The sequence below is a fragment of the Panthera uncia genome (assembly GCF_023721935.1).
Source record: "Panthera uncia isolate 11264 chromosome B3 unlocalized genomic scaffold, Puncia_PCG_1.0 HiC_scaffold_1, whole genome shotgun sequence".
Lineage (NCBI taxonomy): Eukaryota > Metazoa > Chordata > Mammalia > Carnivora > Felidae > Panthera > Panthera uncia.
Window position 1 is genome coordinate 59028117 of NW_026057582.1, and position 21200 is coordinate 59049316.

At 35.2% G+C, this 21200-nt stretch overlaps 1 protein-coding gene across 1 annotated transcript in view; it reads right to left on the minus strand.

Moving 5' to 3' along the window:
• TTC6 (tetratricopeptide repeat domain 6) overlaps positions 1-21200 on the minus strand; it is a 205674-nt gene that overhangs the window by 51254 nt on the left and 133220 nt on the right. Inside the window, exons 11-16 of the mRNA XM_049611599.1 lie at positions 15663-16036; positions 9725-10184; positions 9253-9382; positions 8230-8402; positions 6375-6511; positions 1933-2102 (exon numbers count right to left, since the gene is read on the minus strand). Coding sequence (XP_049467556.1) covers positions 1933-2102; positions 6375-6511; positions 8230-8402; positions 9253-9382; positions 9725-10184; positions 15663-16036 — 1444 coding nt within the window. The remainder of the gene's footprint in view (positions 1-1932; positions 2103-6374; positions 6512-8229; positions 8403-9252; positions 9383-9724; positions 10185-15662; positions 16037-21200) is intronic.

A 21200-nucleotide genomic window follows, 5' to 3' on the forward strand; every position in this document is an offset into this window, starting at 1 on the left:
ATAATTCCTACCTCACAGCATTATTCTGAATATTAATTGAAACACTCTATATAAAGCATTTAGATTAGTGTTTGGCAATTAGTGAAATGCACAATAAATATTAGATATTATTATTAGCTTGGAAAAATATCTTAAGGGTCCTTTTTGATTGTGGAAGATAAAACTCCTTAAGCTAGCCTATAGAAAAGAATTAAAGCCAAAATCAAGTTGGTCTGTTCTGAATAATTAAATAACAAAGACTTTGTCTTATTGTGATAGCCTAGAAAAGAGGGAGTGAGGAGCCCACAACTTGGAGAAGAGGGAAGTATGAAAAAGAGGCTTTTAGAGATTACCAAGAAAGGAGTTTGGCCAGATGGCAGATAGACAGAGCTGACAGAGAGAAATAAACTTCAAGAAAAATGGGTGTGCTTGACCTCCAAATTTAAATCGCTTTGGGGCACCTGGGTGGCTCTGTCAGTTGAGCATCAAACTTCGGCTCGGGTCATGATCTCATGGCTCATGAGTTCGAGCCCCACATGGGGCTCTGTGCTGACAGCTCAGAGCCTGGAGCCTGCTTCGGATTCTGTGCCTCTGTCTCTACCCCTTCCCCACTCATGCTCTGTCTCTCTCTGTCTCAAAACTAAATAAACATTAAATTTTTTTTTCTAAAGTTAAATCATTTCTGCTAACTTTATCCTTTGAATCCTAAGATATTCATTTTCTTAATGTTTATTTATTTTTGAGAGAGAGAGAGAGAGAGAGAGAGAGAGAGAGAGAGAGAAAGATCATGAGCAGGGAAGGGCAGAGAGAGAGGGAGACAACAGAATCTGAAGCAGGCTCCAGGCTCTGAACTATCCACAGAGCCCAAGGTGGGGCTCAAACTCAAGAACTGTGAGATCATGACCTGAGCCAAACTCCAATGCTTAACCTACTGAGTGACCCAAATGCCCCCAACCCCAAGACATTCATTAACAGTAATCACAAGAATTGTGTGGATATGCAAAAATGGAGAATCAACCAGAGAGCAGAAATTAGATGCAAAGATTACAAGAGAGTTAAACAAAATTTAACTTAGTCTTCCCTTCCAAAAATCCTTAGAAATAGAAGGGAGGGTACCAGATTCCTCTCAGCACATAGGATAGACTCTAGGTTATTTTATTTGAATATTCATGGCACAGGTGGCCTCAGAAGGCTATCATCTTATATTGCCTTCCTTCAGGAGCTGTGTAATTCTCTTTGTAAGAGTACAGTTGTCTCTTAGTCTCTAGATACTGATACTGCCTCATCTAGAATGATGGGATTGTAGTACTTTGCACCCAGGGGAACACTGTTGGTCTCTGGCTGGAATTATCCAATCACAATGAGCTAATTTATTCAGCTGGGACTGTCTACTGAGCACTTACTCTATGCACAGAATGGTGCAGGGCATATTTATATACCAAGAATACACTGATACAGGGTAAAGTGGAAATGACTACTGTTAGCTTTTGGCATCCTATTATTACTAAAGATTCTCAAAGCTCATTTTTAGTTTAAGGGTTTAAAAACTCAGAATTTGACTAATCAATGGGCTAGGCCTATGGAGTAGGACACAGCCCACTAGGAAAATTCACTGCTGTTTTAGCAAGCTGACTAGAAAATAGACCTGGATTTCCAGAAATAACCTGAGAACTCAATATATAGAAAGAGATTTCTTTGATATGATATTCTCCCTTTGCCAAAGTTATACACATACATGTAAGTACAAACACACTCACATTCACTAAAAGGGCATACTAGGAACACTTAAACCATTGTAGCTTGTAAATATATGTGAATATATATACTATACAAACATATCTTAATATGTAACTACATAAAAATATACATATTATATTAATCATCCCATATTAGTATTCCACTCCATTAACTTCAAATCAAATTCCTATGTATGTGGAGTTGAAGGCAAAGTACCTGAAACACTGTAGTCCTGGAGTGCTCTAAAAGGGCTACTCTTTCTAAACAAGCAGGCTCTATAATACAGTGCTAACCAGTTATTAGGATCTAAGTGAATTGCCACAGAAAGATCTTGAGTTGCTTGCTTATAAAATTGCCGTTTAAAATATGCTCTTCCTCTGTATGTCCTAGAAAAAGAAAAAAATTCAATATGTATTGCAAAACACACATTTTCTCTTTTTTCCTTTACAACTAATTTTGTATTTGAATAACAATTTCTGATTATTTCCACTTGCTCCCCAAAAAAGGTTAGCAATGATGTTAATAGCAAAAAGGATATGAACTTTTTATAAATAAATATACTTTATTTTATATATAATTATATGCTTATTAATAATATGCTAATTATATGCCTACTAATCTTATTACATTTCTTCTACTTATCAGAGAAATGTATCAATAAAATAAATATGAGTTTATTTATTTTTATTACTTATTGAGTACCCAAAATGTTAGGCTTTAATTTATGTAAGATTGTTCTCTAGAAAAAACAAATAATCCATTTTGAAGGAAATGGGCCTCAGTGAGTGGAGTTGTTAGAAAATTTTTCTTTGGCACTGAAAATGCACCCAAATAAATAGGAGGCTGCTTCACATGGATGAAAGCTATTGCATCAATTGTGTGATTGGATTTTATCTCCATTAACTTCTGACTCCAATTTCAAAATTATCATTAACCTACATCAATTCCTGAAAATTCCATTTTCAATCATTTAGTAATGTAAAGCAAATCAGCTTTTAGAAATAAAATAAGGCAATTAAGGAAAAACAGGAGGAATAAGCTAATAGGTTATCTGCTGCAAAGAAGTTAACATAAATCTAGTTGGGGGGAGGGAGAGGGGATAAAGAGATATATAAGAAAGTTATATTATGAAATCAATGATAACTTGGGGAAAAGAGTGAAGCCAGTAAATTGGCAGACTGGTAACAAAGATCTCTCAAAAGCACTAAGCATCCTGATACTCATGATATTTTATCTTTCACCTAAATGTTTATTGCCCCATCTTTAAGAAATGTCTTATTTATTTTCTAATAAATATAAGAATTTTATATTTATTGTTAAGTATTTCTGATTGCTAAGAATACTCCTAGTGATTTTTCAGCATATTATATGACCCCAAACTTAAAATTTACAGGATAAACCTTTAGTAATATTTCTGTAGGATGCCATTAAGTCATGTCAACTCTTCAAACATACTGACTTTTATATCTTTTCCTTATTTTGTTTCCACTGCTTCATACTTCATACCCTCCTCAGCTCACACCTGTACTATTTTACTCCATTCCTAGTTCTAGAGTAATAAGATCTGATCGTCAGATAATAAAGATCTCTTTTCTCAAAAACTTTCAACAAACCCCTATTGGCAATGGAATGAGGTCAAATTCTTCAAAATGGCATATAAGGTCTTCCATAAGCTAGCATCATCTTACAATAGCTTTAATTAATCTTCTTGTTCTCCAACTAATTTGACGCTTTCCTGCAAGTAACACGCCTTTTACTCAAGAAGTAGACAACCAGAATAGAGCAATAACTAGGGCAGAATATTAAAAGACTTTCTAAAAAGATTGTCCTCCTTTCAAATGACTACAAGTTGGGATAATTTTAGGAGCAAGTTATCTCAAACTTTCAAAGGACAAAAATTATCTAATCCTAAAGGATATGTTCCTAAGAAAAGAAAATGATGGAAGGCTTAATTCCTTTTGAAAAAGAAGCCAAATACTGAAAATACAATCTGACTATGAAACTAGAGAACAATCTCACTATAAATGTAGATGAAAAATCTTCAAGAAAGTAAAAACAAAGAGAACTCAGTATAGTTTGATAATATTCCATCCAAAAATATATGAGGTCCAAGAGGCACTTATCTTTCAAAATTAGAAAAACTGTTAATATGAGATTCCTATAAGTAAATGCAAATTCCTATTATTACTAACAGTATTGTTAAGTTAAAGTCAATGCAATGATATAAAGTTGTGAGATTAGAACAGAGAAAAACTGGCAGAATAGGGAACTTCAAAACTTCATCCTTCCATAAAGGTAATGAACATGCTAACACCATCAGAATCAACTTTTTTAGAACTCTGGAATCAATATAATTAAAAACCTCACAACCACCATGAGAATGCTTTATACAGGAAAGAAATCTACACATCAGATGAAGCTCAGGATGCTAGGTAGGATAAATTCAAAGAGATCCACACAGAGACACCTTATGATTAACCTGGTGAAACAGAGACAAAAAACAAAAAAACAAAAAACAAAAACAAAAACAAACAAACAAAACTCTTGAAAGCAGGATGAGCGAAGTAACTTCTCCTTTACAGAGGATTTTCAATAAGACTAACAACTGATATCTCATCCAAAATCATGGAGGCTAGAAGGCAGTGGAATAGCACACAGGCATGCCTTGTTTCATTGCACTTCCCTTTGTTGCATTTTGAAGATACATTTTTTATTTATTTTTTAATTTTCTTAATGCTTATTTATTTTTGAGAGAGAGAGACAGACAGACAGACAGACAGAGTGTGCAGGGGGCAGGGGGAGCAGAGGGAGTGGGGAGGTGCAGAGAGAGTGGGAGACACAGAATCCAAAGCAGGCTTCAGGCTCTGAGCTGTCAGCAGAGTCCAATGCGGGGCTGGAACCCATGAACCATGAGATCATGACCTGTGCCAAAATCGGATGCTCAACCAACTGAGCAACCCAGACACCCATTTTTTTAAATTTTCTTAATGCTTATTTATTTTTGAGAGAGAGAGAGAGCGCGAAGATACTACATTTTTTACAAAGTAAAGGTTTGTGGCAACTGTGCATCAAGCAAGATTATTCACACATTTTTTCCAACAGCATTTACTCACTTCATGTCTCTGTGTCACATACTGGTAATCCTCACAACATTTCAAAGATTATTATTATATTTGTTATGGTGATCTATAATTAGTGCTCTTTGATGTTAGTTACTATTGTCATTGTCTTGGGGCTCCCTAAACCATGTCCATATCAGACAGCGAATGTAATCAATAAATGTGTGTGTTCTGGCTGCTCTACCAACTGGCCATTCCCTTGTCTCTCTTCCTGTCCTCCAGCCTCCCTATTCCCTGAGACACAACAATATTGAAATGGGGCCAGTTAATAGCCCTACAGTGGCCCCTAAGCATTCAAATGAAAAGAAGAGTTGCATGTTTCTCACTTTAAATCAAAAGCTAGAAATAATTAAGCTTAGTGAGGAAGGCATGTTGGAAGCCAAGACAAGCTAAAAGCTAGAACTCTTGCACCAGTGAGCCAAGTTGTGAATACAAAGGAAAAGTTCTGGAAGGAAATTTAAAGTGCTACTCCAGTGAACACATGAGTGATAAGGAAGTGAGAGAGCCTTGTTGTTGACATGGACAAAGTTTTGGTGGTCTGGATAAGGATCAAACAAGCCACCACAGTCCCTTAAGCAGAAGCCTAATCCAGGGTAAGGCCCCAACTCTCTTCAATTCTATGAAAGCTGAGAGAGGTGAGGAAGCTTCAGAAGAAAAATCTGAAGCTAACAGAGGTAGTAGGTTCCTGAGGTTTAAGGAAAAGAAGCCATCTCCATAACATCCAAGAGCAAGGTGAAGCAGCAAGTGCTAGACATAAAAAGAATACTACCACATGATTCTATTTATATAAAGTTAAAAAAAAGAAACAGGCAAAACTAAACTAAAAATATTTAAGGACACACACTTATGTGATGAAACTAAAAAGGACTACAAGGAAGTGATTAAAATGGACATCGGGATAGTGGTTGTTAATCTTCTAGGAAGGCAAAGGCACAAAGGGGTCTCTAGGGTGCTGGAAATGTTTCTTGACCTGGTAATAGTTACACAGGCATTTACATTGTGATAAGTCATTAAGCTGCACACTGGTACACTTTTCTGGATGCATCCCTTATTTTACTATAAAAAATTTCAATATTGAACAAATTGCGAGTAAAAAAATGATCAGGTACAACTACATACACATTTAAATCTCTTCAAAACAAAACTTAGATTAAAGGAAAAAGCAACAAAATGAGAACTTTTTATGCACAATAAGGTTGGAAAAAGCAAAGTTCATTTTCAAACTTATAATAAGATATTACAGAAATCTATATAAACAGTTCTCTGTACTCAGTGAATAAAAAGGATATGAAAGAAAACTTAAAGAATAAAATATAGGTCAATATTTTCAAAATTGATAATGTATCTAGTATTTAGGAAATGTAAATGAAACAACTCTAAATTGTCATTTTATGCCTATTAAATTACCCACTACTGTTAGGACTGAAAATTGACTTCACTATTTTTAAAAAGCTGTCTGACATATTTCCAGCAATTTTCTTTCCTCAGAATGTATTTTAAAACAATAATTTCAAAAACCACATCTAAAATAATTCCTACCTGGCTTGAGAATTTTGGGGATCTATATTTAATAAAGCTGTAAAATCTTGTATGGCTGAAATCCAGTTTTCATTTTCATAGTAAAACATCCCACGTTTCAATAATGCATCTGTTCTTTTGGGATCATAAAAAATGCACTACATGGGGTGTGGAGGGGAGGCAGAAAAACATAACACAATAATGAAAAAAGAATAAAACACAAGAAAAGTATATCATCTCATAGCAAATTAACTAGCTGACAACTACGTTTTTAACTTTATATTATATAAATGCAAACTAACTTAAGATGCCTAAACTTTCAAATTTGCATTTAAAGACCAGGTCTTCAGTAAGAACATTTATCAACAAATTCTAAAAAGGGGAGGAGGTTTACTGAGAGAGGGGGAAAAAAAAAACCCAGCATATATCAGAAGCCAAAGCTTTTGCCCACCAAAATTTTTACTGATAAAATTTCAGAGGTGCAATGTTCAACTAAAGTGGGGTTGTATTAGATCATAGCATTTATCCCAATTAAAGATGATATATATTAGACTACATCAAGGCTGATTCAATCAAATCAAATATGTATTAATCTAGTCCCTAAAATGGTAAAAAGAAATTAATTGGTATTGGCCTGGTTTATTCATTTCACATTGACATGCAAGGCAAGAGTGAAAAGGCTACATCATTGTATATTCAGTTGTAAACTCCTTGCCTATTGATAGTGGGGGGCTGGAGGGGGGGAATGGGGAAGTGAAGCACAAAGACTACTGAGTATTTTTTAAAACAGTAGAAAAAGAAAAGAAAAGAAAATCCTAAAGATTTTGAAGCTTGTTTGGCCTCAAGTGGCTGCATTAGTCAATGCATGGAGGAAATGAACAGGAATAGATAATCTAATAATTTCATTATCTTAGAAGAGATTTTTGGTCACTTCTAGTTTACAATCCTCTTGAAACAAAAGAATGTCAAGTATGAGGCTAACCATCATGAATTAAGAAAAAGGGTAGTTGGGAACACAGAAAGCTAAGTTATTTAAATAACTTCTAAATTCTCAATTGTATTAAGAAGTAGAATTTAGAGTTAAGTCAGGAGATCAAGGTTACAATTCTGCTGCAATTAGGGGACTATTTGGCTGACTCTAGCCTCAAAGTACAGTTCAGCTAAAAGTTCACTTCTTCAAGGGAATTCCCTGATATGTCCCAATATAAATATATAATTAAATATATATTTACCCCTCCATTATCTTTATTTCTTTCATAGCACTCATCATAAATTGTATGTATTTATGTACGTATTTATTTCTGTAATATGTCCTTTAACCTATAGGCTCCATGTAAGCAAGAAACAGGTCTGTTTCATTCACCAAAATTTATCCACTACATTATACAGTGATAAATATACAGTTGATAAATATTTGTGAGTGAATGAATGAATGAATGAATGAGCCAGCAAGCACAGCTTCTTTAAGAGCAGATGGGTTCTCTGTAGAAGAGAATCAGCCATGTCTCAAGAGTTAAGAGGTGGAAAATAATTTGCTCTCTTGTCTGAAGGGAAGAAGCAATTTTCAAAGGTTTCTTTAAGCACTTTTCATGCTTCAGAAGAGCTAGTAAAGTCATGCCTCCCTCCCGGAGTTGTTTCAATGCACCCATACCCAACTCTTTGATGTAAATCCATTCATTCACTAATAATAAAAAAAATCATTGACATAGCATTAATATCAATTCTACTACTGAGTGCTCTAGGTCCTAACATATAATAAATTCGTTTTTATTGTATAATATATGTGAAAGACACTCAATGACTTGCTCTAATATTAGGAGGAGAACATCATGATCTAAAATACATAAATGTCAGCATTATATATGATAAAGCTTACCTTAGAAAAGTCATCGATGGCCAGAACTTTGTTTGCTATTTCATACATCTCACCCCTCCTGAAATAAATATCAGCATCTGTGGGCTTGCACTTAATTGCCTGGGTATAGTTTAGAATTGCTAAAGTAATGTCTTTTCTTCCCCTGAAAATTTCTGCCTTTGACAAATATGCCTCTAAAGAAAATTAAAAAGGTAAAATTTAGTTTCACAGTCCTTTTATTAACTATGAAAATTTTAATCCCTTTCCCTCCAAAAACATAGAATAATGTTTCTATATTATACTTTCTTAACCATTAAGGGTTTTTTTTTATCTATTTCAACAATGCAAAATTTGTTCTCAAATGCTGGTAAGTATCTATTTGTGGTTATAAGCATTTTCAATTTCAATTTTAAGTAACAAAAATGACCTTTTATCTTTTTGTATATCTGAAGTGTTTCATACTCTTTTAAAGTTTATAGTAAAACAAAAATTTATGGACTTTGGCAGAAATAGGCATAGATCGAAAAACATTTATTAAGCTCAAGTTATATTCTAGGGGTATGTTATTCACGCTGTGTATACAAAGATGAACAGGACATTTTCTCATTCTCAAAAAGTTCCATGTTTAGTCATTCAAGCTGGTTAGAGGACAGTACATAAAGGCAAATGTATAGATTTCATCCAACCAAGAAGTCTTAGAACACTAAAACTCTTCAGAGATTTGTGGTCAAGAAAAGATTTATCAATCACTTCTATAACTAAAATTTTAAGTTCATATCCTTCTTGTGCGATGACCATTAAGGAACCAATTTATTGTAATGTACACAAGGACATTAATTAACATTTAAAACCATGGTGAGTATTTTGAAAACACCATAGGATCATACAAGTCCCATATATACAATATCAAGAGTAAATTTAACTTTAAAGAGCAAGAATCATTTTTGGAGACTTATATCTATTAACTTCTATATCTTTACAACACCACTAAGTGACCAAAGCTTAGGTAAAGATATAAATAATATAACTGGACAGAAAACCCACCTGCATTATTTTTATTATATTTATTTACATAATTCAAATCATCCAAAGCTTCATTAATTTTGTCTTGGAAAAGATAAATAAAATGTCGGTGCCAATAGGCATTGAGGAACAATGGCTCCAAGAGTATAGCCTAGAAAATATATGTATAAATTCAATTAAATTTGGTTTATTGAAGGAAGATATCCCAACAAATGAATTTTTAAAATACTATTGATCCCAATGGCATTCTATGTGTATATTATAAAATGATACCTCCCAATCTGACAGACAAAATGTAGTGTTTTTCATATCAGTCATTTGAAAATGCCAATAATTATAATTTCATAATCCTACACTTATACCACAAAAATTCACTGTTCAAAATTCTAGTAGAAATTATTACATACATTCTTACATAGAGAGGACAATTATATAACAATATTAATATAAGTACAAATTATTAACATTGTTATTTTGATTAAATAAAACTTACTTCCTGTAGATCTTTCAGGGCACTCTGCAACTTTCCCAGTTTCCTATAAATAGCTCCACGCCTACAATATGCAAATGCAGGATATTTTTTCCTATCATTTATTTCTTTAGTCAAGATCTCCACTTCGGATTCATAATATTTAGTAACTTCTGGAGAAAGACCAGACTTCAAAGAATCACTCAATTCTAGTTTTGGTGGTTCTTTCATTCTTTCAGACATGTCGTTATGGATAGATATTTTAACTCTTTTGTGTGTGGTTGTCTTCTGATGTTTGTGCTTAGAGAACATATCAAGAGCCCATGTTCGAGGGTTAGTATTTTCTGGAATTCCTCCCTTACTTTGGACAAATTCATCAAAATTTAAACACGAAGGTAGACTGGGACACTGAAATTTACGTTCATACAATGGAACTCTGAGTAAATATTTCTTCTGTCCAGGAAGGATTCCATGAGATGTTGATCTAGTTATTAAAAGAGTGATTTTTAAATGACAGAAATACAATTATTTTTATAACCAATAAATCAACTCAGTTTTACACAAAATTAGTTTCTCTATTATTAAAATAAAATTACATGCTATTTTCATTCAAACCAAGTTCTCCTGTTCATTCTTCAAAATTGTAACATATGAAGAATATGTAGAAACTCTATAGAATTTATGAAAGCAGAAGATTGTTATTAAAGATGTAGCTTTCTTAGAATACTGGAAATAAGGGGTCAATGTTCCTTTCAAGTTTAATTTATAACCCTGTCCCCAACCAGAGAAATTACAATGGGGAATTGAGGAGGTAAAACTTGATGTGAGGAAGGCAATGTCATCCAAGAGTTTGGAGAGGACATGAACTTTAGGAAATGGGAAGAAGAAAAGATTTAACTACACAGTATGCTACCAAATTAATATCCCAGACGCCACCCTTCTTTAGTAGACTATCAAATTAGAGAATACCTAATATGCTTTCAAATGCTACATTTCTAGTATTTTCCTCCTCAAATTCTCCATTTTCTGAAGTTTTCATTCAGTAAAATTTAGCATATGATGGGTATTGTACCAGCCACACAAGTGAGAGTAAGTACATTCTATTGGAAGAAAAAATGTAAACCCCATCATTTCATAAATATTTACTGAGTTTATACTGTGAGAAAGACCTATTGCTAAACATTAGGAGAATTAAAAAGTCAGTATTCTTCTCTTCCCTTACATTGTGTCACTCTCCATTCCTCTCCACACTCTAGTGCAACCTGCCATATCTCTTTTGCCTAGAGTACAATCACTTCTTAATACCAGACTTCTACTCTTACTCTTTGTCTAATCTGTTCTCCACATGGAAGTCAGCATGCTTGCTTATTTTTTTCTTAACAAATGTAAATCAGATCATGTTACTCCCTCCAAGAGCTTCTCCTAATATCTAGAATGCAAATCAAGCTTTTCTTCATGGTCTACAAGACTCTACATGATGAGGCCCAGGCATATATCTCTGATAACACTACTCTCTCGCCTCTCAATTTTCCAGCCATATCATCTGAGAGCAAGCCTCAAGGCTGTTGCACTTTTCAGCACTTCTGAATGGCTGGCTCCTTCTCAATTCATATTTCCTATCAAATGTTACCTTAGAAAGGCCTTCTGTGCCAGATGCATTTTGTTTCTACCTCCGTGTTCAACTCTACCCTTGTCTACTTTGCCCTCAGACCCGGGGGACTTAATCTGTTCAGACTATATTCATAAGATCCTTGTTCTCTGTCTTCTAATTGGGTATGTCCAATTAGAAACCCCAAAGAGGAAAGGAGGAGAGTGAAGTCAAGGTATTTATTCCTCTGACACCCTCTTAAAGGGTCGCTTCAAAATGGCTATGATCCTTGACCACGGATCACTAATTTTTTTTTTTTTTTTAAGGAAACCCTTTCTCCAAAATTCCTCTTCTAGGTTCTAGTAATCACTCTTACTTTTTGTGCTCTCAGACTTAGGGGCAGAAAATGCTCTATTATTTTTAGCCACAGCATGCTACATTATCATTTGTGGTTTCTTATGCCCTGACATTTTTGTAAATTGTGCCTTTATTATATTTTCATAGAATTATCCTAAATTGAGAGTGCTGTTTAGTACTGGTACCCTGACTGATAAAATAATTGGTACCCGAGGTAGACTCAGGAAATACACACACAGAAGGATCCTAGGATAAACTTCTTCCCAGGATAAAATAGGACACAAATAATCCACGGTGTGTGGTGGCATCAAAGCTCCTCAAATTATCACTAGTGTTAGCAGGGGATGGTGTCCAGGTGGAAGGCAAAGTTGTAGGAGATCAAGTAGCTACCACTTAGTCACTAGGACAACAGTAATGGTTATAAAAATTGTGGAATCACTACTTCTTTCAGACCAAAAGAGAAGAACAGTACCTACTAAATGCCCAGATTCCCTAAACCTTGGATACCATGATAATGAAGCTACTGGAAAAGGAGTAGGAAACAAATACAGGATGTGAACGTTTGAGCAGGCACGAATGAGGCCAAGAAGTTTGAATCTCCAAATTTCACTTATCCTCCCTTGACAGAAGAGACTGCCTGAGGTACTGTCAGATTCTCCAGTCTGAGAGACTCAACCCTCTCCTGTATAAATATCTTTCAATGACTACACTGAGATATTGCTTCATATGCTACATAAAATCTGATTCAAGGACTCCTCAAAATCACTCATCTGGGATCTGCCGAGCCCTCTCATGGAGCTACAATGACTATTGTCCCTCAGTCTCTTACATACCTCCTCCATGGATGGGTGGTTGCTAGCCCTAGCCAGTGAAGCCTTGCTAGAACTTCCTGCCAGTCTCTGAGTGATTCTCAAACTTTAGCATTAGTCACCTGGAAGACTTGTTAAATGCAGATTTCTAGTGTAGATTTCTAGCTAGATTTGGTGGACAGAATTTTAACTCATGGAGATCAGTGGTAAGAACTAAAAGACTGCAGGTCCTCAGAAAGTGAGATATGTGGGCAGCCTGCTAAGGTGTTCTTTGATTTACATAAATGAAAAACCTTTAAGTCTTCTGGGCATAGGTGTAACCAGCTATAGGTGGGGTTTAAAACCTCTCATGCAGCTCTCTGACCTCAGCTAGTTCATATCTAAAACTTCTCACCTGACAGGAAGGCCAGGCCAGGTCCCTCTGAGGAAGGATCTGGCAATGTGGCCCAGGTGGATTTAATGAAATTTCCCCCAAATTTTACAAAGGTCTGGGAGAGAATAAACACCCAAACCTTCTGAGAATTATTAGATACTTAACCCTAAACTTATGTTGATATACAGATACCCATTGTGGATGCCACTGAAGTTCACAATCAAATTGGGGGATTCTGAGGGTCAAGTGATATAAAGAATCTTGGCCTGAAAACATCTAACAGAATCTAGTGAGACATGGACCCATCCTGTGATAATTTCCCTAGTCCCAGAATGTGTAGTAAGAATGAATCAACTTGATAATTGTGTAAACTACACCATAAAGAAGATAATAGCAGTAAGGATCAAGTAGTAATCTTTGGAACTGCCTCCATTCCATCCCATACCACCACCCACCAAGATAGCACACCAAAAACAATACTAGGCCATCAGGGAAATTACAGACTAGTAGCACTAAGGAAAATATGTCACCTACTGTTTGGGGTAGGGGGAAAATAAATTCTGCCTCTCTTGGGAATGTAGTGGCAGCAAGACGGACAAAAGAAAATCAGGACTGAGACTATAGATTCACTGTCAGGAGGTAGTGAAGTTTGGAAGTTTTGATAGTAGAAGTGGGGACCATGGTCAGTTATTCTACAAAGAGACAGAAGGAGATGCATTTACAGGGATAAGAGGGCCAATAGCAAAAGGCCTGGTCTGAATCTCAGTTCAATATGTTAGTCAATCCTGGAAGACAGAACACTGGCAGAGATCCGAGGGACTGGCGATTCACAGAAGTCCAGGTAAGAAAGAAGGTAATGAGTATAAGGAAGCAAAGGTGAACCAGGAACCATTAACATGCACATCTTCTTGCTGCAACAGTAAGCTTCTGAAGAAGGTCTCTGCTAGTCCCTCACTGGCTGGTCCACCAATATTGGATTCAGAGATCAAAGCTGAGGGAAACTTCCAGAGAAATGGTGAAGCTACAAAGTTATTACAGACACATAGCATCCTGCCATGACCTAGATGAGGGGCTAGGCAACAGGAGTAACCTATAGTAAAGGGACTGGCAGAAAACACATGGGGCTGGGTTTTTAATCAACTCAAATGGACTTTGGCAGGAGTTACTTTCCACAGTCAAGCTTTGACTTGATATATGAGTACATACACTGTCTGCTTCTAACCATTTAAGGGAGCCAGCACGAATGAGTATAACTAAACAAGCTTAAAGGTCAGATATACAGTGGTTAAGAAGGATAATTCTGTGTTAACCAAGTTAAGATTCGTGAAAAAAGATCTCAAGCTATACAAATAAAATTATTTTTAAAGTTTCTCCATAAACTTGTTTTAAAATAACAATTATTTAATAGCTACACTTTTGTGCTAGATTAAATTAAGATTTTTTAAAAAGAAGAAAGCTGTACTAATGTATTATCCTAGATAAATACTCCTATAGTTTGTTTTACTGCCTCCACCAAAAGGCTCATCCTATTACACCTGTTGGCAGTATATACAAATTTCAAATTCAGTTGTTAAAAGGCAAATAAATCTCTTTAAATGGTGAAACTTTATAATCAAAGTGATAAAGAATCAGTAAGCGGTAAAATACCCTACCAAAATAGTGTTTCATCTGCTTATATTCTTTATAGAGACAGAAGCCACTTAGGTATGGCCAGAATGGTGCAGATATTATCCTTTCTAGGATAGTAACGATTCATATGCTTTGAAATCAGCAAATGTATCAAAAATGTATAAGCAAATTTCTGTTTCTTATCAAAAATATTTGTCAACTTAGAAAAACCTACGTGAAGTCTTCTAAAGATGAGCTAACAAAACCAGTTCCACATATTTGCTGCCGGGAAAACGCAAGCATAAGTAGTGTGCAGAGAACTCGGGACTTGAATGGCATCCTCCACTAGGATTGGTCTCTCTTTCACTCTGTCACTCACATTTACAGTGATTGTTCCCAAGTCTTTTCAGGGACAATAAGTCACTACACCAAAATATCATGAACCCTTTTCAGAACCACAAGACTTTATAACAATAAACAAAACAATATGACTCACTTCAACAGTAAAGTCTTTAGTTTTCAAAAGGGCATACACTTAATGAATTCCTTATCATCTGGGGTTATCTAAAGAGGAATAAAGCCCAGAGCTTTCTGCAAACTATTTTGCACAACACTTCAGTCTAAGAAAGTTACGTCCTGAACACTTAAAAAATGAGCATACCTGGAACTTCAGCTGTTGTTATCTCAGGTCCTTGCACATTTTAAACATGTTAGATACTATTACTTCCAAGTAAGGAGAAAAATTATTTCTATGTGTTGATCCCTGAATAAGGGCTCACACAACATACAAAAAACAGTTTGTCTATCTAGATTTCTCAATCTATTAGTTACAATTTGAAAACAGTTAAATCTCAGCAACCTACTTCAACTTTTGAATGGGTGACACTTATTTGGAGCAGGCATTGTTTTTTGGTGTTAAATCACTTCAGAAAAATAACTTAGTAGATTTTATTTCTTTCCATTGAAAGATTTCATCAAATCAAACTGACTTAGTTTTACTTCATGTCCTTAATCAGCCCCAACTTTAAATTATAGTTTAAAGCAGTCATACATTTGTACCATTAAATATTCATATATTTAAAAATAAGGGATTGTCCTTTAGTTAAGGATTTAGCATATTTTCAGTGCTGAATAAAATAATAACAACTTCAGTTAGTGAAATTATAAGATTAAGGCCAAAACTACAATACATTTCTTAAACTATAACAATTACTGATTAAATAAGACCTTGTAAGAACTTTTGGTGGCTTGGATAATTCATCATACACGTTTGAGAGTTTACTGAGTTTCAATCTTTTCTTCCATTTCGTCTTCTTTTTCTTGGGATAAACAATGTAACTTATGCCAGCTTTTCTAGATGCTTCAATGAGAGAGAGAGACAGATCTCTCACATTGCTTCTGTTCTGGATGTGATCTAAGATAGTGTCTATGTTTTCTTTCACAGGGATGGCTTCCTCAGTTTCACTTTGCTGAGTCATCCAGCGCTCCAGCTCCTTTGCTTTCTGAAATAGAATCTGTTTCATATTGCTTTGCATGTCATCCTTAATCTCTAATGGAGTTATGGTCTTCTCTTTCCTCAACTCCACTGCAGATTTTACTCTCTTAATTAGCAAGAAACAAAGATAAAACCATTTAAAATCAATTTAGTTGCTGTGTGTTTTAATTAATTCAGTTACAATTACTATTAACGTAGTTTGGTCACTTGTTGAAAAATTTTACATCGTATTTTTGATGTTTTTCAAAGTCAACTTATAAAGTTAATAGTAGGTTAGTTAAAGCAAAGTACAATAATTTGGTAATGTGACATTTTGTTAGCTACATAAAAATAACACTATAAAGTATATATGCATTAACTGTGATTTTATATATTCTTAATTAAAAGAGAATGCTCTTTACATATTGAAATAAAGTACAAACTCTACTTTTACTTGTAATGCAAATAAAAAAAATTGGTAGAATGGGTAAGAAATACTAAAATGACCTATCCTAAAAAATCAATTTGAGTCAATTTTCTTTTCTTTTCTCTTCTTTTTTTAGAGAATGTTCTTTTTTTAAGTTAATTTTATTTATTTTCGGACAGAGGGAGAGCTCCTGTGCATGAGTGGGGGAGGGGCAGAGAGAATAAGACAGGGAGAATCCCAAGCAGACTCTGTGCTGTCAGTGGGGAGCCCAACGTGGGGCTTGAACTGTGAAATCATGACCTGAGCTGAAATCAAGAGTCAGCTGATTAACTGACTGAGCCACCTAGGCACCTCAGTGAGTTAATTTTCAAAAACACTTTAACAACACTGAATTTCTATACAGAAGTATTCAAGTATTCTTTACAATAATTTCAAGTCAATATTTACAAGCTTAAGAAAAAGAATTGCAGCCTAATATTTACTTTATCTAATCATCAGAGAATCCACTTAACTTTTAATAATAATATCAATATTATAATATGCTAATAATTGTAAATAACTTGTAATAATTATGCACTAGTTCTTGAAACTCTAACAATAAACCTAATAAAAGACATTAACTCCAATTCTTTAATATAGAATTTCCAGTTTATTGAGCCATGGTCCATAAATTAACTGCATTTAAGTTTGCTAATAAATTTGTTATGCAAATGTTTTTCTTTATAGTGAAGTTAGGCCCAAATTCCAAACATAACAATTTCACACAAACTAGTTATATACTTTAAGATATACTAAAGTACATTAGAGATATTGACACTCCATGACTTACCATACTTCCCCTATCTCAAGAAACCATATATAACTCACTATATAATTAGAATAGAGAATAGGGTAATACATAAACTACAGAATATGTGTATGTACAATACACACACACACACACATATATATATATCAAGAAAGATAGTCATGTGTATGTATGTGATATATATGTCAATAAAACACATTCCTGAAAAAAAAGTGGAACATAAGATTTCCCACTTGCTGACTAGATATGAATTACACAGAGAGGCTCCAGGCATCTCTGTCGGACACTCAGGAAGGAATCCTGAGGAATCTATAACTATAAAGTAGAGCTAACAGAATGGGTTTGGGGCTTTTTCATACCCTTATTGAAATATTATAGATATATAACATATGTAAATTTTTTATACAAATTGTATTTGTATACAAAATAATGATATGATACATGCATATACTGTGAAATGATTACTACAGTAAGGTTAGTTAACAACTCCATCCCCTCACAAAATTACCATTGTTTTTGTGTGGCGATAACATTTAAGATCTACACTCTTAACAACTTTCAAATATATACAGTATTGTTAGTCATAGTCACCAGGCTGTACATTAGAACCCCAGAACTTACACATCTTATAACTGACTCTTGTACCCTCTGGCCAACATCTGTTCGATCCTCTTTTCTCCACCCCAGCCCCGGTATTTACTCTATGTTTCTGTAAGTTCAGCTTTTTTAGATTCCTCATATAAGTGAAAACAGACAGTATTTATCTTTCTCTGTCATGTAGCATAATATCCCAAGGTCCATCCATGTTGTCACAAACGGCAAAATTTCCTCATTTTTTGTAGTTGATATTCCATTATTTACATATTGTATGTACACACATACTACAAGAAAAGAAAACTGCTGGCTAATATCCCTGATTAGTATAAATGGAAAATTCTCAAGAAAATACTAGCAGACTGAATTCAACAGCACATTAAAAGGATTATACAACATGATCATGTGGGTTTTATCCATCAGATGCAAAGACGATTCAACATACACAAATCAATAAAAGTGACACATCACATTAACAGAATGAAAGATAAAGGCTATATATGATTGTTTCAATAGATGTAGATAAAGCATTTGACAAAATTCAACTTCTTTTCATGATAAAAACGCTTAACAGATTTGGTATGGAAGGAACACACCTCAACATAGTAAAGGCCATATACGACAAACCCACAGCTAATATCACAATCAATAGTAAAAGACTGAAAACTTTCCTGCTAAGATCAGGAACAAGACAAAGAGTACTCACTCTTGCCACTTTTGCTTAACATAGTACTGGACGTCTTAGCCAAAGAAATTAGGAAAGAAAAATAGGCATCCAAATTAGAGAGAAAGTAGTAAATCTGTCTCTGTTTGCAGATGACAGAATCACATACAGACAAAACTCTAAAGACTCTACCAAAAGACTGTCAGAACTAATTATTGAATTTGGTAAAACTGTAGGTTACAAAATCTTTTTTTTTTAACGTTTATTTATTTTTGAGACAGAGAGAGACAGAGCATGAACGGGGGAGGGGCAGAGAGAGAGGGAGACACAGATTCGGATGCAGGCTGCAGGCTCTGGGCCATCAGCCCGGAGCCTGACGCGGGGCTCGAACTCACGGACCACGAGATCGTGACCTGAGCTGAAGTCGGACGCTTAACTGACTGAGCCATCCAGGCGCCCCTGTAGGTTACAAAATCAACACACAGAAATCAGTTGCATTTCTGTACACTAGCAATGAATTATCGGAAAAATAAATTTAAAAACTCCATTTACAATAGTATCAAAAATAATAAAAATACTTAGGAATAAATATATTCAAAGACGTGAAGGATTTGTATACTGAAAATTATAATACGATGATGAAAGAAATTGAAGAAGACACAAATAAGTGAAGGGTATCGCATAAACCAGAAAAACTAGTATTTTAAAATGTCCATACTACCAATGCCATTAATAGATTCAATATAATCCTTATCAAAATTCCAATGTCACTTTTCAAAGAAACAGAAAAAACAATCCTAAAATTCATATGGAACCAGAAAAGAACCTGAATAGTCAAAGCATTCCTGAAAAAGAACAAAGGTGGAGATTTCACAATTCCAGATTTCAAAATTCATTAAGAAACAACAGTAATCAAAACAGTATGGTACTGGCATAAAAACAAACACATAGACCAATGGAATAGAATCAAGAACCTAGAAAGATCCCATGCATATATGGTCAACTAATATTTGACAAAGAAGCCAAGAATACTCAATGAGGAACTGATAGTCTCTTCAATCAATTGCTCTAAGAAAACTAGATATTCATATGCAAAAAAATGAAATTTCCTATCTCACACTACTCGCAAAAATGAACTCTAAACAAATTAAAGATTTCAATTTAAATTCTTAAACTATAAAACTACTAGAAGTAAACATAGGGAAAAGCTATTTGATATTGGCCTTGGTAATGCTTTTTTCAATATGATACCAAAAGTACAAGCAACAAAAGCAAAAATAAACAAGTAGTGGGACTGCATCAAACTAGAAAGCTTCTGCACAGCAAAATAAACAATCAGTAAAATGAAAAGCCAACCTACAAAATGAGAAAAAATATCTGCAATCCATCTATCTGAAAAGGGGTCGATATCCAAAATATATAATAATCTCTTTTAACTCAATAGCAACAACAAAATCCAATTAAAAAATGGTCAGAGCAACCGAATAGAGATTTTTCCAAAGACATGTAAATGGCCAATGGGTTCATAAAAAGATGTTCAACGCCAGTAATCATCAGGGAAATGCAAGTCAAAACTACAATGAGATATCACCTCAAACCTGTTAGAATGGCTATTATAGGGAGGAGTTCCCATGAAGATGGCAATATACCAAGACCCTGAACTCACCTCCTCCACAGAACACACTAAATTACACCTATTTACACAACAATTCCTCCTGAAGAACTGAAGGCCAACTGAACAGCTTCTGAACAACCAAAGATAGAGAATGACAAAAAAGAACAGCAAGACAGACAAAGACATGGAGACAAAGGGAACTCCCACCCCTGATCCTGTACACGGCAGTGGAGAGGGATAGTTCTGAGGAACTGGGAACAGATTTGTCTTTCCTTAGGCACAGAAAAAAAAAAGCCACAGTTTAACGTTTTTATTTATTTTTGAGAAAGAGAGAGACAGAGCATGAACGGGGGAGGGTCAGAGAGAGAGGGAGACAGAGAATCTGAAACAGGCTCCAGGCTCTGAGCGGTCAGCACAGAGCCCAACGCGGGGCTCGAACTCACAGACCGTGAGATCATGACCTGAGCTGAAGTCGGACGCTTAACCGACTGAGCCACCCAGGCGCCCCAAAAAAAGCCACAGTTTAAAAGAGCAACTAGTATATAAAAGAGACAACACTGGACCAAATGGAGGAGGAGCTTTGGGAAGCTCTCCAGGTCAGAGGAACTAGAGAATAACACAGCTTACAGTCCTTCTCCACCTTAAAAGCCTAGATAGAATCAGGGTCTGGATACCCTAACTGGTGGGTCCAGTCATCACAGCAAGTTTACGACCTCAATAAGCCCAGGGTCTGCAAGCCCATGCCAGCCCCCAGTGTGCCGGGGCACAGAAAAAAGAGCCAAGGTGTAAAAGGGAAGGAACTGCAGGAATGCTCCCTCCCCCTTCACCTTGAAAGCCTAGTCCAGAACAGGGTCCAGCCCAAGGTCAGCTTGCAAGCTTAGCCGATCCCAGGGACTGCAATCCCAAGGTCCACAAGCCCAAACCAGTCCCTGTGGTACTAGAGCACAGAAAATAAACCAGGAATTTTCTTTGGTTGTTTTAGTTATTTTGTTTTTATTTTTCAATAATTGTTATTTTTATTGTTTTTTTATTTGTCTTGTTTTTATTTTTGCCCCTTTGGGTTTTTTTCTTTTTTAAAAAACATTTATTTATTTTTGAGAGACAAAGAGAGACAAAGCACGAGCAGGGGAGGGACAGAGAGAGAGGGAGACACAGAATCTGAAGCAGGCTCCAGGCTCAGCTG